At 40.4% G+C, this 16,159-nt stretch overlaps 1 protein-coding gene across 4 annotated transcripts in view; it reads left to right on the forward strand.

Moving 5' to 3' along the window:
- DNAH9 (dynein axonemal heavy chain 9) overlaps window positions 1-16,159 on the forward strand; it is a 318,684-nt gene that overhangs the window by 192,392 nt on the left and 110,133 nt on the right. For all 4 annotated transcript variants that reach the window (XM_082708418.1, XM_082708419.1, XM_082708420.1 and 1 more), the window contains 3 exons: window positions 14,020-14,162; window positions 14,534-14,695; window positions 14,901-15,134. In XM_082708418.1, coding sequence (XP_082564544.1) covers window positions 14,020-14,162; window positions 14,534-14,695; window positions 14,901-15,134 — 539 coding nt within the window. The remainder of the gene's footprint in view (window positions 1-14,019; window positions 14,163-14,533; window positions 14,696-14,900; window positions 15,135-16,159) is intronic.

Raw genomic sequence — 16,159 nt, forward strand, 5'->3', positions numbered from 1 at the left:
TCATTGCTCCCACGGGGTCTTTCTAAAATCTGGTTTCTAACTGAATGCAGAGAAGATCCAAGAAAACGCCCTACCTGACCTACTCTATGATCTAGTAATTCCCAACCCCCCGAGATAATACACTCTAGTGGACTTCCTTGACATCCTTACTCATACCTTCTTAAGGGTTCTTGAGACCTAGTAACACACACCAGCATCCTAAGAGCACAAAGTCTCCAAATGGCCTCATACTTTCAGCATTTTGGCACTAAAGGGTATCACATAAACCAGGTCGGCATACTTTTTTTTTTTTCTATCAAGGGTTGGAAAGTGAATATTCTCAGTTTTGTAGACAGTCTCTGTCATAGCTACTCGACTCTGTCATCATACTGGGAGAACAACAGTAGACAATATATAAATGAATGATTGCAGTGATGACCAATAAAACTTTATTTATGGACAATAAAATTTGAACGTCCTGTCATTTTCACAAGTCATTAAGTATTATTATTTTAATTCTTTTCAACCATTAAAAATTGTACGGACCAGTCTTAGCCTGCAGGCCTTGCTCATGGAGGCAGCAGGCCAGATCAGCCTGTGGATCTGGGGTTGGGCTCCTCCATCTCCAGCATGTTATACATAAAACACCAAAAGAACCAGGATGCCTGTGTGGCTCAGTAGGCTCAATGTCTGCCTTTGGCTCAGGTCATGATCCCAGGGTCCTGGGATCAAGCCCCGCATTGGGTTCCCAGCTCGGCTGGAAGCCCACTTTCCCACTCCCACTCCCCATGCTTGTGTTCCTTGTTCCTGCTCTCTCTCTCTCAAATAAATAAATAAAATCTTTTAAAAAGAGAGAGAGAGAAAGAAAAAAAGAAAGGACCACAGAGCAGCATAGGCAGTCAGCTCCTGAAGTCTAAGGAGTATGGGTGCTGTCATTTCCAGCTGAACGTTGCTCTTTGTAAAACTCCCCTCTACTCCCTAATTCCCAAGACAGGCTAAATACCATTTCATTTTCTTAGAGGAGTTTCCTCTGACCTCTGTTTTTATCAAATAGCAGAACAGGGTTCTTTCATTGCTAAGACCTTGGTTTTGACGAGTTATAGCTCAGAGTGTTTTATATGCATGGTCCAAAATGCCTTAATGAATGGGAGTTAAATCAAGTTTGTCCAATTAAGGGAAGAAAGTAAATGATCGCTTTCATGATCATTTATTTTTTCATCCTGGCCTTTGAAATGATATGTCTAATTAGGATAAAATACTCACTGAACTCTTGGCTGGGTTAGTGTGTTCAGATGATGAAGGCCAGAAATTTGTTGGAAATAGGCATGACTTTGCTGCAGATAAAGTAGTCCGAGGCAGGGCAACAGCGTCACTGATGGATAAAATCAGAATTCCGGTCACTCGGATTAGTTGATTATTTGCCAAACTGCTCACCTTTGGGGACCTCATCCAATTCCACAAGGAGGCAACATGGGTAGGGTGGCCCTGGTAGCACCTTTGGCCTCCAACATTTCTATGATGCTCACACTTCTGCGTTAGTTATGAAGGAAGGAAGAAGCACGTAGGTGTTGGAGAACTTGGAAGGGGAGATCGTATATGATTTCAGGTCCAGATGGCCTCAGGACTCACCTCAAGCCTCATTCTGGGATTGGGGGAGAGCTCCTGAGGCCCATAGAATATCCCGGAGTCAACCCTGCTCACCTTTATGTCATATCCAGTGTTTCCAGGATTTTATCTCTACTAGCACTTTCTTTATCCTTTACCCGCTCAATGTCCTCGCCTTGTTGAGAAGACCCCGTTGTTTAGTATGATCCTCCCAACTCTCCCTTTCCCCAAAGCCCATCATCATGTCTTTGTAAGTTTCTTCTCTTCCTCCAAGATGACCATCCCTCCTCCTCCTCCATCTGAGCCAAGAGCCCAACCCCTCGCCCCTGAGTTAGAACTCGGTTTTGTTCTCTTTTCCCAATTTCTGACTCTCCTTCATAGTTCTTATGCTTTCACCAACCACACTTACTTTCTTCCCTTAACGCTTTTCTGTATTTCTTCACAAACTCTTCTGGATGCGCAGAAAGCAATAATACCCCCATGCGGTTACATACCATGTTGCAAGTAGAAACTTCCAGCACACATGTGCAGACTGTCTTTCCAGCGGGGTGCCCAAGATGCATGTGCAGATGGTGTCTCCAGCTAGGTGCCCAAGACGGAGATTGCTGTTCTGTCTCGTACGGGCATTTCAACTTTACAAAAAGTGCCAGGCTTCTCTCCAGACTAGTCGAATGTGTTTCCTCTCTGATCAATAGGGCCTGGATGCCAGTTTCCTCCTCACCTCACCCACACCCATGTCCTTGACATACTGGTTTTTGCCAGTGGGCATGAAATGAAATCTCATTGTTTTCTTTCCCGTTTTACTTGTGACCTTGAGCATCTTTCTGAGAGTTTACTGGCTAGGCCTCTTCTGTGAGTTGCCTCTTTTTGTAGTTTGCCCTTTTGCTCCAGGGTTTTTGGTCTTTTTCTTATGGATTTGTAAGAGTTCCTTTTATATTCTGAATACTAATGGCTTGGTCATTATAGGGGTTGTAGGTACCCTTTGAAGTCTGCATCTGATTTGTGTCGTGCTGATTTCGTTTAAATGCTGTAAAACTTAACAGTTCTTTTTAATGCCCTGTGCTGTTCCAGAGCATTCTGTTCTCTTCAACATGACAATAATTACTTCTTGTGTTTTGTTTTTAAACTATTACTGTTTGGGGGCACCTGGGTAGCTCAGGCAGTTGGGGGTCTGACTCTTGGTTTCCATTCTGGTCATGAGTTCATGGGTAGTGGGATCAAGCCCCACGTCAGTCTCCGTGCTCAGTGGGGAGTCTGTTAGGGATTCTCTCCCACTGTCCCTACCCCCCAACTCTCCCTCTCTCTCTAATAGATAGATAAATACTTAAAATAAGGATTTTTTTCAACTGTTTGACTTTTCATATTTATGTCTTTAATCCCCTAAAATTTCTTTTTTTAAAGATTTATTTATTTCTTTATTTGAGATTGGGGGGGTGACTGGGGGAGGGGCAGAGGTTGAGAATCTCAAGCAGACTCCCTGCTGAGCAGAGGGCCAACACGGAGCTCAGTCTCATGGCCCTGAAATCATGACCTTATCCAAAATCAAGAGTCTGATGCTAAACCCACTGAGCCACCCAGGTGCCCTTTAAAATTTATAGAGTTCTAATTTTAATTTTTAATTTTAATACTGGATTATCCTAACATCACTTATTGATTAATCCACCTCAAGACTGCAACTGATTTTTAGTATCAATTTTTTAATTTATAATTGGGTCTGTTTCTAAGGTGTTACCCTTGGTGTTCTATTTGTCTGGCCCACACCAATTTCACATTGTTTTAATTAATAAAGTTTTATAAGGAGACTTAATTTCTGTCGGGCAACTCCTTCCCTATGGTTCTTCTTCAGAAATGTCAGGGCTGTTGCTTACCCTTTGTTCTTCTCTGTACATTTTAGAGTATGCTTGTCAGGATCAAGAAAGAAATGCGTTGGATTTTGTTGTTGTTGTTGTTAGAATTGCATCATTATGATGGGGGTAATACCGAGTCACCCTCCTGTGAGCATAGTTTCTCTTCCCATTTATTTACCGTTCTGTTTATGCCTTTCAAGTAGTATGTTATCGTTCTTACACCACGATCCTGCATATCTTTTCATATATTATTACCCACCTTATAGTTTTGTTGGTACCCTAAATAACTTTTAAAATAACATTTGGTGGGTGGGGGGCACTTGGCAGGCTCACTCAGGGTGTATGACTCTGAATCTCAAAGTTGTGAGTTTGAGCCCCATGCTGGGTATAGACCTTACTTACTTACTGGCTATAGACCTTACTTAAAAATAATAAAATCTTCAAAAAAATATTTTAAAAAGTAAAGTAATTTTCTTGGCTTGAGTACAGATGCCCTTTTATTTCCAGTTGGCTTTGTGTCCCTCAAGCTTGTTCTTGAACATGCTTGTAAGTCCTGGTGGTTTATGTATATATTCTCTTAGATTTTCTATGTAGAAAATTAGATTTTGAACAATAATTTTATGATTGCCTTAGCTATTCTTATACATATTCCTTTTCTTGATTTTTTGTATAGTTTAAGACCTCCTGTATAACATTGAATAGGAAACATGATGGCAGTTATGCTTGCCTTGGTCCTGATTTGAAAGAGAATATTCTAGTATTTCACCATTTGATATAATGTTTGCTTTGGGTCTGTGATAGACATCTATAATATAGGTTAAGAGAAATCTTAATTATTCCTAGTTTGCTAACAGTATTTGGAAATTTTATGTATCTCTATAATAGTTATGTATTACTTCTTTATTAATGTAGCAAATTATTCTCATAGATTTCTCTAAGACTTAACCATCATTGCTTTTCTGGAACAAACGTTGTTTGGTCATCATATATTTATTTTTATATATTTAATTAGGATTTTTTTAAAAGATTGTGTTTATTTATTTGACAGAGAGAGACATAGTGAGAAAGGGAACACAAGCAGAGGGAGTGGGAGAGGGAGAAGCAGGCTTCCTGCTGAGCAGGGAGCCTGATGCGGGGCTCGATGTGGGGCTCAACACGAGGCTCGATCCCAGGAATCTGGGATCACAACCCGAGCCGAAGACAGCCGCTTAACCGACTGAGCCACCCAGGTGCCTCTAATTAGGATTTTTAAAACGATTTATCCATCATACACTGCCTTACTAATACCGGATTTTATTTAACTTTCAGAACTTTGCCAATCTTGAAAAAATTATAATTAGGCATACTTTTCAAAGTACACTTCTATTACTACGAGTGAAGTTGAGTGTTCATATGTTTGCCAATCTCATTTGTACAAACAAAAAAGTAAACATAGTGTTGATGTACATTTCTGTTACTACAAGTGAGGTAAAGCATTTGTTCATATATTTAAGAGATATTTGTATTTCCTATACCATGAGCTCTCTTTTTGTATGTGTCACCATATCTTAAAATGGCATTATTTAATTTTTCCTTTAAAAAAATTTTTTTTTAATTTTTTTTAAAGATTTTATTTATCCACTTGACAGAGAGAGAGCAGAAGTAAGCAGAGCAACAGCCAGAGGGAGAGGGAGAAGCAGACTCTCCACTGAGCAGGGAAGCTTGATGTGGGGCTGGACCCTAGGATCTTGGGATCATGACCCAAGCCAAAGACAGCTGCTTAACTGACTGAGCCACCCAGGCACCCCTAACTTTTTCCTTTAATGGGGGAGAGTTTCTTTACATATTAAGGAGATTAGCTATTTAACTATAATTGGAGAAAATATGTATTTTCTTTTTTTCACCTTTTAAAAAAATTTTTTTTTAAATTTATTTTTTATTTTCAGCATAACAGTATTCATTATTTTTCACCACACCCAGTGCTCCATGCAATTCGTGCCCTTTATAATACCCACCACCTAGTACCCCAACCTCCCACCCCCCACCCCTTCAAAACCCTCAGATTGTTTTTCAGAGTCCATAGTCTCTCATGGTTCACCTCCCCTTCCAATTTCCCCCAACTCCCTTCTCCTCTCTAACTCCCCATGTCCTCCATGCTATTTGTTATGCTCCACAAATAAGTGAAACCATATGATAATTGACTCTCTCTGCTTGACTTATTTCACTCAGCATAATAATCTCTTCCAGTCCCGTCCATGTTGCTACAAAAGTTGGGTATTGGTCCTTTCTTTTTTTTTTTTTTTTTTTTTTTTATAAACATATATTTTTATCCCCAGGGGTACAGGTCTGTGAATCACCAGGTTTACACACTTCACAGCACTCACCAAAGCACATACCCTCCCCAATGTCCATAATCCCACCCCCTTCTCCCAAACCCCCTCCCCCCAGCAACCCTCAGTTTGTTTTGTGAGATTAAGAGTCACTTATGGTTTGTCTCCCTCCCAATCCCATCTTGTTTCATTTATTCTTCTCCTACCCACTTAAGCCTCCATGTTGCATCACCACTTCCTCATATCAGGGAGATCATATGATAGTTGTCTTTCTCTGCTTGACTTATTTCGCTAAGCATGATACGCTCTAGTTCCATCCATGTTGTCGCAAATGGCAAGATTTCATTTCTTTTGATGGCTGCATAGTATTCCATTGTGTATATATACCACATCTTCTTGATCCATTCATCTGTGGATGGACATCTAGGTTCTTTCCATAGTTTGGCTATTGTGGACATTGCTGCTATAAACATTCGGGTGCATGTGCCCCTTTGGATCACTACATTTGTATCTTTAGGGTAAATACCCAATAGTGCAATTGCTGGGTCATAGGGCAGTTCTATTTTCAACATTCTGAGGAACCTCCATGCTGTTTTCCAGAGTGGCTGCACCAACTTGCATTCCCACCAACAGTGTAGGAGGGTTCCCCTTTCTCCACATCCTCGCCAGCATCTGTCATTTCCTGACTTGTTGATTTTAGCCATTCTGACTGGTGTGAGGTGATATCTCATTGTGGTTTTGATTTGTATTTCCCTGATGCCGAGTGATATGGAGCACTTTTTCATGTGTCTGTTGGCCATCTGGATGTCTTCTTTGCAGAAATGTCTGTTCATGTCCTCTGCCCATTTCTTGATTGGATTATTTGTTCTTTGGGTGTTGAGTTTGCTAAGTTCTTTATAGATTCTGGACACTAGTCCTTTATCTGATATGTCGTTTGCAAATATCTTCTCCCATTCTGTCAGTTGTCTTTTGATTTTGTTAACTGTTTCCTTTGCTGTGCAAAAGCTTTTGATCTTGATGAAATCCCAATAGTTCATTTTTTCCCTTGCTTCCCTTGCCTTTTGCGTTGTTCCTAGGAAGATGTTGCTGCGGCAGAGGTCGAAGAGGTTGCTGCCTGTGTTCTCCTCAAGGATTTTGATGGATTCCTTTCGCACATTGAGGTCCTTCATCCATTTTGAGTCTATTTTTGTGTGTGGTGTAAGGAAATGGTCCAATTTCATTTTTCTGCATGTGGCTGTCCAATTTTCCCAGCACCATTTATTGAAGAGGCTGTCTTTTTTCCATTGGACATTCTTTCCTGCTTTGTCGAAGATGAGTTGACCATAGAGTTGAGGGTCTATTTCTGGGCTCTCTATTCTGTTCCATTGATCTATGTGTCTGTTTTTGTGCCAGTACCATGCTGTCTTGATGATGACAGCTTTGTAATAGAGCTTGAAGTCCGGAATTGTGATGCCACCAACGTTGGCTTTCTTTTTCAATATCCCTTTGGCTATTCGAGGTCTTTTCTGGTTCCATATAAATTTTAGCATTATTTGTTCCATTTCTTTGAAAAAGATGGATGGTACTTTGATAGGAATTGCACTAAATGTGTAGATTGCTTTAGGTAGCATAGACATTTTCACAATATTTATTCTTCCAATCCAGGAGCATGGAACATTTTTCCATTTCTTTGTGTCTTCCTCAATTTCTTTCATGAGTACTTTATAGTTTTCTGAGTATAGATTCTGTGTCTCTTTGGTTAGGTTTATTCCTAGGTATCTTATGGTTTTGGATGCAATTGTAAATGGGATTGACTCCTTAATATCTCTTTCTTCTGTCTTGCTGTTGGTGTAGAGAAATGCAACTGATTTCTGTGCATTGATTTTATATCCTGACACTTTACTGAATTCCTGTATGAGTTCTAGCAGTTTTGGAGTGGAGTCTTTTGGGTTTTCCACATATAGTATCATATCATCTGCGAAGAGTGATAATTTGACTTCTTCTTTGCCGATTTGGATGCCTTTAATTTCCTTTTGTTGTCTGATTGCTGAGGCTAGGACCTCTAGTACTATGTTGAATAGCAGTGGTGATAATGGACATCCCTGCCGTGTTCCTGACCTTAGTGGAAAAGCTTTCAGTTTTTCTCCATTGAGAATGATATTTGCGGTGGGTTTTTCATAGATGGTTTTGATGATATTGAGGTATGTGCCCTCTATCCCTACACTTTGAAGAGTTTTGATCAGGAAGGGATGCTGTACTTTGTCAAATGCTTTTTCAGCATCTATTGAAAGTATCATATGGTTCTTGTTCTTTCTTTTATTGATTTGTTGTATCACATTGACTGATTTGCGGATGTTGAACCAACCTTGCAGCCCTGGAATAAATCCCACTTGGTCGTGGTGAATAATCTTTTTAATGTACTGTTGAATCCTATTGGCTAGTATTTTGTTGAGTATTTTCGCATCTGTGTTCATCAAGGATATCGGTCTATAGCTCTCTTTTTTGGTGGGATCCTTGTCTGGTTTTGGGATCAAGGTGATGCTGGCCTCATAAAATGAGTTTGGAAGTTTTCCTTCCATTTCTATTTTTTGGAACAGTTTCAGGAGAATAGGAATTAGTTCTTCTTTAAATGTTTGGTAGAATTCCCCCGGGAAGCCATCTGGCCCTGGGCTTTTGTTTGTTTGGAGATTTTTAATGACTGTTTCAATCTCCTTACTGGTTATGGGTCTGTTCAGGCTTTCTATTTCTTCCTGGTTCAGTTGTGGTAGTTGATATGTTTCTAGGAATGCATCCATTTCTTCCAGATTGTCAAATTTATTGCCGTAGAGTTGCTCATAGTATGTTCTTATAATAGTTTGTATTTCTTTGGTGTTAGTTGTGATCTCTCCTCTTTCATTCATGATTTTATTTATTTGGGTCCTTTCTCTTTTCTTTTTGATAAGTCGGGCCAGGGGTTTATCAATTTTATTAATTCTTTCAAAGAACCAGCTCCTAGTTTCGTTGATTTGTTCTATTGTTTTTTTGGTTTCTATTTCATTGATTTCTGCTCTGATCTTTATGATTTCTCTTCTCCTGCTGGGCTTAGGGTTTCTTTCTTGTTCTTTCTCCAGCTCCTTTAGGTGTAGGGTTAGGTTGTGTACCTGAGACCTTTCTTGTTTCTTGAGAAAGGCTTGTACCGCTATATATTTTCCTCTCAGGACTGCCTTTATTGTGTCCCACAGATTTTGAACTGTTGTATTTTCATTATCATTTGTTTCCATGATTTTTTTCAATTCTTCTTTAATTTCCCGGTTGACCCATTCATTCTTTAGAAGGATACTGTTTAGTCTCCATGTATTTGGGTTCTTTCCAAACTTCCTTTTGTGGTTGAGTTCTAGCTTTAGAGCATTGTGGTCTGAAAATATGCAGGGAATGATCCCAATCTTTTGATACCGGTTGAGTCCTGATTTAGGACCAAGGATGTGATCTATTCTGGAGAATGTTCCATGTGCACTAGAGAAGAATGTGTATTCTGTTGCTTTGGGATGAAATATTCTGAATATATCTGTGATGTCCATCTGGTCCAGTGTGTCGTTTAAGGCCTTTATTTCCTTGCTGATCTTTTGCTTGGATGACCTGTCCATTTCAGTGAGGGGAGTGTTAAAGTCCCCTACTATTATTGTATTGTTGTTGATGTGTTTCTTTGATTTTGTTATTAATTGGTTTATATAGTTGGCTGCTCCCACGTTGGGGGCATAGATATTTAAAATTGTTAAATCTTCTTGTTGGACAGACCCTTTGAGTATGATATAGTGTCCTTCCTCATCTCTTATTATAGTCTTTGGCTTAAAATCTAATTGATCTGATATAAGGATTGCCACTCCTGCTTTCTTCTGATGTCCATTAGCATGGTAAATTCTTTTCCACCCCCTCACTTTAAATCTGGAGGTGTCTTCGGGCTTAAAATGAGTTTCTTGGAGGCAACATATAGATGGGTTTTGTTTTTTTATCCATTCTGATACCCTGTGTCTTTTGACAGGGGCATTTAGCCCATTCACATTCAGGGTAACTATTGAGAGATATGAATTTAGTGCCATTATATTGCCTGTAAGGTGACTGTTATTGTATATGGTCTCTGTTCCTTTCTGATCTACCACTTGTAGGCTCTCTCTTTGCTTAGAGGACCCCTTTCAATATTTCCTGTAGAGCTGGTTTGGTATTTGCAAATTCTTTCAGTTGTTGTTTGTCCTGGAAGCTTTTAATCTCTCCTTCTATTTTCAATGATAGCCTAGCTGGATATAGTATTCTGGGCTGCATGTTTTTCTCGTTTAGTGCTCTAAAAATATCATGCCAGCTCTTTCTGGCCTGCCAGGTCTCTGTGGATAAGTCAGCTGCCAATCTAATATTTTTACCATTGTATGTTACAGACTTCTTTTCCCGGGCTGCTTTCAGGATTTTCTCTTTGTCACTGAGACTTGTAAATTTTACTATTAGGTGACGGGGTGTGGGCCTATTCTTATTGATTTTGAGGGGCGTTCTCTGAACCTCCTGAATTTTGATGCTCGTTCCCTTTGCCATATTGGGGAAATTCTCCCCAATAATTCTCTCCAGTATACCTTCTGCTCCCCTCTCTCTTTCTTCTTCTTCTGGAATCCCAATTATTCTAATGTTGTTTCGTCTTATGGTGTCACTTAATTCTCGAATTCTCCCCTCGTGGTCCAGTAGCTGTTTGTCCCTCTTTTGCTCAGCTTCTTTATTCTCTGTCATTTGGTCTTCTATATCACTAATTCTTTCTTCTGCCTCATTTATCCTAGCAGTGAGAGCCTCCATTTTTGATTGCACCTCATTAATAGCTTTTTTGATTTCAACTTGGTTAGATTTTAGTTCTTTTATTTCTCCAGAAAGGGCTTTTATATCTCTCGAGAGGGTTTCTCTAATATCTTCCATGCCTTTTTCGAGCCCGGCTAGAACCTTGAGAATTGTCATTCTGAACTCTAGATCTGACATATTACCGATGTCTGTATTGATTAGGTCCCTAGCCTTTGGTACTGCCTCTTGTTCTTTTTTTTGCGTTGAATTTTTACGTCTTGTCATTTTGGCCAGATAAGAGTAAATGAAGGGGCAAGTAAAATACTAAAAGGGTGGCAACAACCCCAGGAAAATATGCTTTAACTAAATTAGAAGAGATCCAAAATCGTGAGTGGGGAGAAAGGGGATAAAAAGAGGTTCAAAAAGGAATAAAGAAAAAAAAAGAAAAGAAAAAAAAATTTTTTTAAAAAAAGAAAACACCTTTCAGAAAGTGGTTGTTTTTCTGTTCCCAGAATTGCTGTTCTTCTTCTCTTCGGTCTGCCGATGGATTTTCAGGTGTTTGCAATCTTTAGATAAGCTATCTAGCTGATCTCCGGCTAGCTGAAGCAGTCTCAGCTTGCTACTTCTCCGCCATCTTGACTCCTCCCCACCTTTTAAAAATTTTTAAATGAGAACATTTAAGTTCAATCTCTTAGCAAATTTCAGTTATACAGTACAGTGTTACCAGCTATAATCACCATGTTATATATTAGATCCTAAGACCTTATTCATCTTATAACCAAAAGTTTGTGCCCTTTTATCATATTCTGTCTGTTTCCTTCAACCCCCAAGCCCCAGCAACCGCTTTCTACTCTGTTTCTATGAATATTTTATTCCTTTTTTAAAATTTTTATTTATTTTTATTTGATTTCTTTTCAGTGTAACAGAATTCATTGTTTATGCACCACACCCAGTGCTCCATGTAATCCATGCCCTCCATAATACCCACCACCAGGTTCCCCCAACCTCCCACCCCCCCACCCCTTCAAAACCTTTAGATTGTTTTTCAGAGTCCACAGTCTCTCATGGTTCATCTTCCCCTCCAATTTCCCTCAACTCCCTTCTCCTCTCCATCTCCCATGTCCTCCGTGTTATTTGATATGCTCCACAAATAAGTGAAACCATATGATAATTGACTCTCTCTGCTTGACTTATTTCACTCAGCATAATCTCTTCCAGTCCCGTCCATGTTGCTACAAAAGTTGGGTATTCATCCTTTCTGACGGAGGCATAATACTTCATAGTGTATATGGACCACATCTTCCTTATCCATTCGTCTGTTGAAGGGCATCTTGGTTCTTTCCACAGTTTGGTGACCGTGGCCATTGCTGCTATGAACATTGGGGTACAGATGGCCTTTCTTTTCACTACATCTGTATCTTTGGGGTAAATACCCAGTAGTGCAATTGCAGGGTCATAGGGAAGCTCTATTTTTAATTTCTTAAGGACTCTCCACACTGTTCTCCAAATTGGCTGCACCAGCTTGCATTCCTACCAACAGTATAAGACACTTCTCCAATGAAGACATACAAATGGCTATCAGACACATGAAAAAATGTTCATCATCACTAGCCATCAGGGAGATTCGAATTAAAACCACATTGAGATACCACCTTACACCAGTTGGAATGGCCAAAATTAGCAAGACAGGAAACAACATGTGTTGGAGAGGATGTGGAGAAAGGGGAACCCTCTTACACTGTTTCTATGAATTTGGCTGTTTTTTGTGTTTCAGTTTCATTTGTTTGGGGGTGCTTTTTTGTTTTGTTTTGTTTTTAGGATCCCACATGTAAGTGATACGATGCGGTATTTTTCTTTCTCTGTGGCTTATTTCACTTAGCATAATGCCCTCCAAGTCTACTCTGTTACTGCAAATGGCAGGATTTCCTTTTTTAAAGCCTGGATATAATACTCCTTTATATATGTCACATTTATTTGATCCATTCATCTGTTGATGTATGCTTAGGCCATTTTCATGTTGTAGGTATTGTGAATAATGCTGTAATGACCAGAGGAGTATGGATATTTCCAAGATCTGGGTTTTTTTCTTTCGAATATATACCCAGAAGTGGAATTGCTGGATCACATGTACTTGTTCTATCTTTAATTTCTTTGGGAGCCTCCATACTGTTTTTCATAGTGGCTGTACCAGTTTACACTTCCACCAACAGTGCACAGGGGTTACTTTTCTCCACATCCTCATCAACACCTACTATCTCTTGTCTTTTTGATAATAGCCATCCCAAAAGGTGTGAGGTGATATCTCATTGTAATCTTCATTTGCATTTCCCTAATAATTAATTACATTAAGCACCTTTCCATGTATGTGTTGGCCATTTGTATGCCATCTTTTGGAAACATATTATAATTGGTCCTTCATGTTTGCTCTTGTTATACTTTGCCTATGTTTTCGCCAATCCATTTTTTTCTATTTTTTTTATAAATTTCTTATTTTTACATAAAATGTATGAATTTAGATGCACCAAATTTATCTTTCTTTTAAGACATAACAATTTTGAGTTATACTTAGGAAGACCTTCCCCATTCAGAGGTTATAAAAATATTTCCCTCCTGTCTTCTGCCATTTTTATGGGTTTATTTTTTATTGATCCATTTGGAATTTATCCTACTGTGTAATGGAATATAAGGATCCAACCATAGTATTTTTTTTCCAGATCCCAGTTTTTCTAATACCCTGTATTAAATGTTCATTTTCCCCATTGATTTCAAGATGTCATACTTATCATATACTAGGTTCCCCAAAACCATTCATGCTCTCTCCCTTTCTTCTTCAGTAGGAAGGGATAGCTCATTCTTCATCAATATATGGATTTATGTGTTTTTCTCTCATGGCTCCTTTCACTTATATTTATATTATAAGTATTTTACATCTGTTTTATTTCTCCTACTAAATATTAAGCTCCTCAGAAGCAAAATTTTTCCAAACAGTAGTTAGTAAATAAATGTTTTAGGTAAAAGAAGTAAAGAATTGAGAGCTCTTCTGTTACGGGCTGCTAGCCCAGGACAAAAGAATGCCATGTACTCTTTTTTTTTTTTTTTTTTTAGATTATTTATTTATTTATTTGACAGAGAGAGATCACAAGTAGGCAGAGAGGCAGGCAGAGAGAGAGAGAGAGAGAGAGAAGCAGGCTCCCCGCTGAGCAAAGAGCCCGATGTGGGGCTCGATCCCAGGACACTGAGATCATGACCTGAGCCGAAGGCAGCAGCTTAATCCACTGAGCCACCCAGGCACCCCAATGCCATGTACTCTTGTTCCATTCTTTAAAGTATCATGCCTCCACCTGCACTGAGTTTGGAGTATATACAGTGTCTGTCCAATTCCACCAGCAAGAGTGGTGGGACATGGCCAAAAAATCATAGGCCCTGTGTCCCAAGTTTGGATAGCGTCTCACGTTCTATTGTATCATGCAGAGAGATGCCAAAGCCACTCATCTGTGTTCCATTTCTCCCAGGAGAGATCCCAGACCTCTACTCTGATGATGAAGTTGAAAACATCATAAATAATGTGAGGAATGAAGTCAAGAGCCAAGGTCTAGTTGATAACAGAGAAAACTGTTGGAAGTTCTTTATAAATCGGGTCCGACGACAACTGAAGGTATAGAAAGATTTACTGCCCAGTATAGGCAGACCAGAGATGGTTCATGAGATCCTCCGCTGTTATTTTGGACAAGCTGCCCTCATAGATTATACTGGGAGTGGGCAGGGAGGGTGGAGTGCCCTTCTTCACCTGAGCAGTTTTGCAAGGCTGCCCTTATCTGCTTCAAGGGCAATAGCCTCTCCCTTGGCTCATGCAGTCCCAGCTTTCTTAATTTCTTGGCTAGAAGCCTGGCTAGTATTGACAGATTTTCTTCTTCCTCTGTTGGATTTTTTTCCTGACTTTCTGGGAAATAACCCAAAGCTCTATCTGCCTCACTATGAGTATCGCCCTGATGCCCTCTTGGTTCTCCCCGCCCTCTGATTTCTCAGGTGACTCTCTGTTTATCCCCCGTGGGGAACAAGCTGAGAGTCCGCAGCAGGAAGTTCCCAGCCATTGTGAACTGCACGGCCATCGACTGGTTCCACGAGTGGCCTCGGCAAGCACTGGAGTCCGTCAGCCTTCGCTTTTTGCAGAACACAGAAGGCATCGAGGTGAGAGGGCAGAGGAGATGCTCCTCAAAGTCCTGCCCACCTGGGGTACAAGGAATTCCATGTCCAGAGTTTCAGGGTTCAAGTTCGGGCTTGAATAGACTTAGTGGAACAGAACTTCCCATGGGATGAGGCCATGAGTGGGGCAGGCCATCACCTCCGTCTTCACGTCCAGACAGTCTTTTTGTTTTCCACTTTTAAATTTCAGCCCGCAGTCAAGCAGTCAATTAGCAAGTTCATGGCTTTTGTCCACACGAGTGTCAACCAGATGTCTCAGTCTTATCTGACCAATGAACAGCGCTACAACTACACAACTCCCAAGTCATTCCTGGAGTTCATCAGACTCTACCAGAGCTTGCTGCACAGAAATGGAAAAGAGCTCAAGTCCAAAATAGCGCGTCTCGAAAACGGGCTGCTGAAGCTTCACAGCACCTCTGCCCAGGTGGGTGACGGTCTTCCTTCGCCCCTGCCTTCTGGGCACTGAGAGGGAGTGGGAGCACACCATTCCAGGAAACTGGAGGGATCATGGTCCAGGCCTGAGAATCATGTATGGTTTTCCAGAGGCCTCGGTGTCATCAGACACTGTTCCAGGAGTTAAGGCTGAGCTCCCCCTGCAGAAGGGCCCACTGTGAGCTTCAGGTCTGGTCTGCTCCCACGTACTGATGATGGAGTCCTCCAGAGCACCTCTTTAATCTTGCTTGTTACCACTCTCCTCCTCTTCTCCTACCTTCCTTTCCTCTCTGGCCGGCTTCCCTTCTGTCTTCAGAACCAAAAGAGATGAGTGGTTGGGAGAGACAGTTGCAGAACTATACCGGTTTTGTTTTTCTTTTTTTTTAATTTCTTTGTATTATCTGTCAAAGCACCATCAGATCCTGACTTCTTAAATCCTGTCTCATTTCTTGCATTTCTTCATATATTCCTCTGTGGTTGGCCATCAAAAGGAGGTCCCTGTTGTTCTGTCCTTGTAATATATTTCTACTTACTTTTCCAAAGGGAACAAGTTTGTTTCAATTTCCTGCTCCTCCCTTGAGAATTGGAGGACAATTCTAGCACATTCTCTGCCCCTGCGCATGCCCATCAGACATTGCCAGCCCCTTGATGGCCCCCTCCTGTGCTCTGTTTGCTGGCTGCAGAGCCAGCCTCTCATGAACATAGTGTGGTTTTCTTGCATTTGCACCATTAAACTCAATTGTGATCAACTTAATTCTTGGGCATCCCATGTTCCTACAGAGATCTAAGCCTTTTGCTCATTGTCATCATTTCAGAGTTTTGTTTTTGGCATAACTGTCGAATTTGCTTCTTCTGACTTGTCCTCTCTCCCCACTTTAGTTTCTTGAATCATAGTTTCAATATGTTGAGAGGATTTCAGTTCATTTAGTGGGATTCCGTAAGCCCTTGCAATCTGTTCACATAGAGTTTCTTCTGCTTGGGCCATTTTTCTTCTGTTATCTGGTTTTGTTCATCTGC

Source organism: Mustela nivalis (genome assembly GCF_964662115.1).
Source record: "Mustela nivalis genome assembly, chromosome: 17".
Lineage (NCBI taxonomy): Eukaryota > Metazoa > Chordata > Mammalia > Carnivora > Mustelidae > Mustela > Mustela nivalis.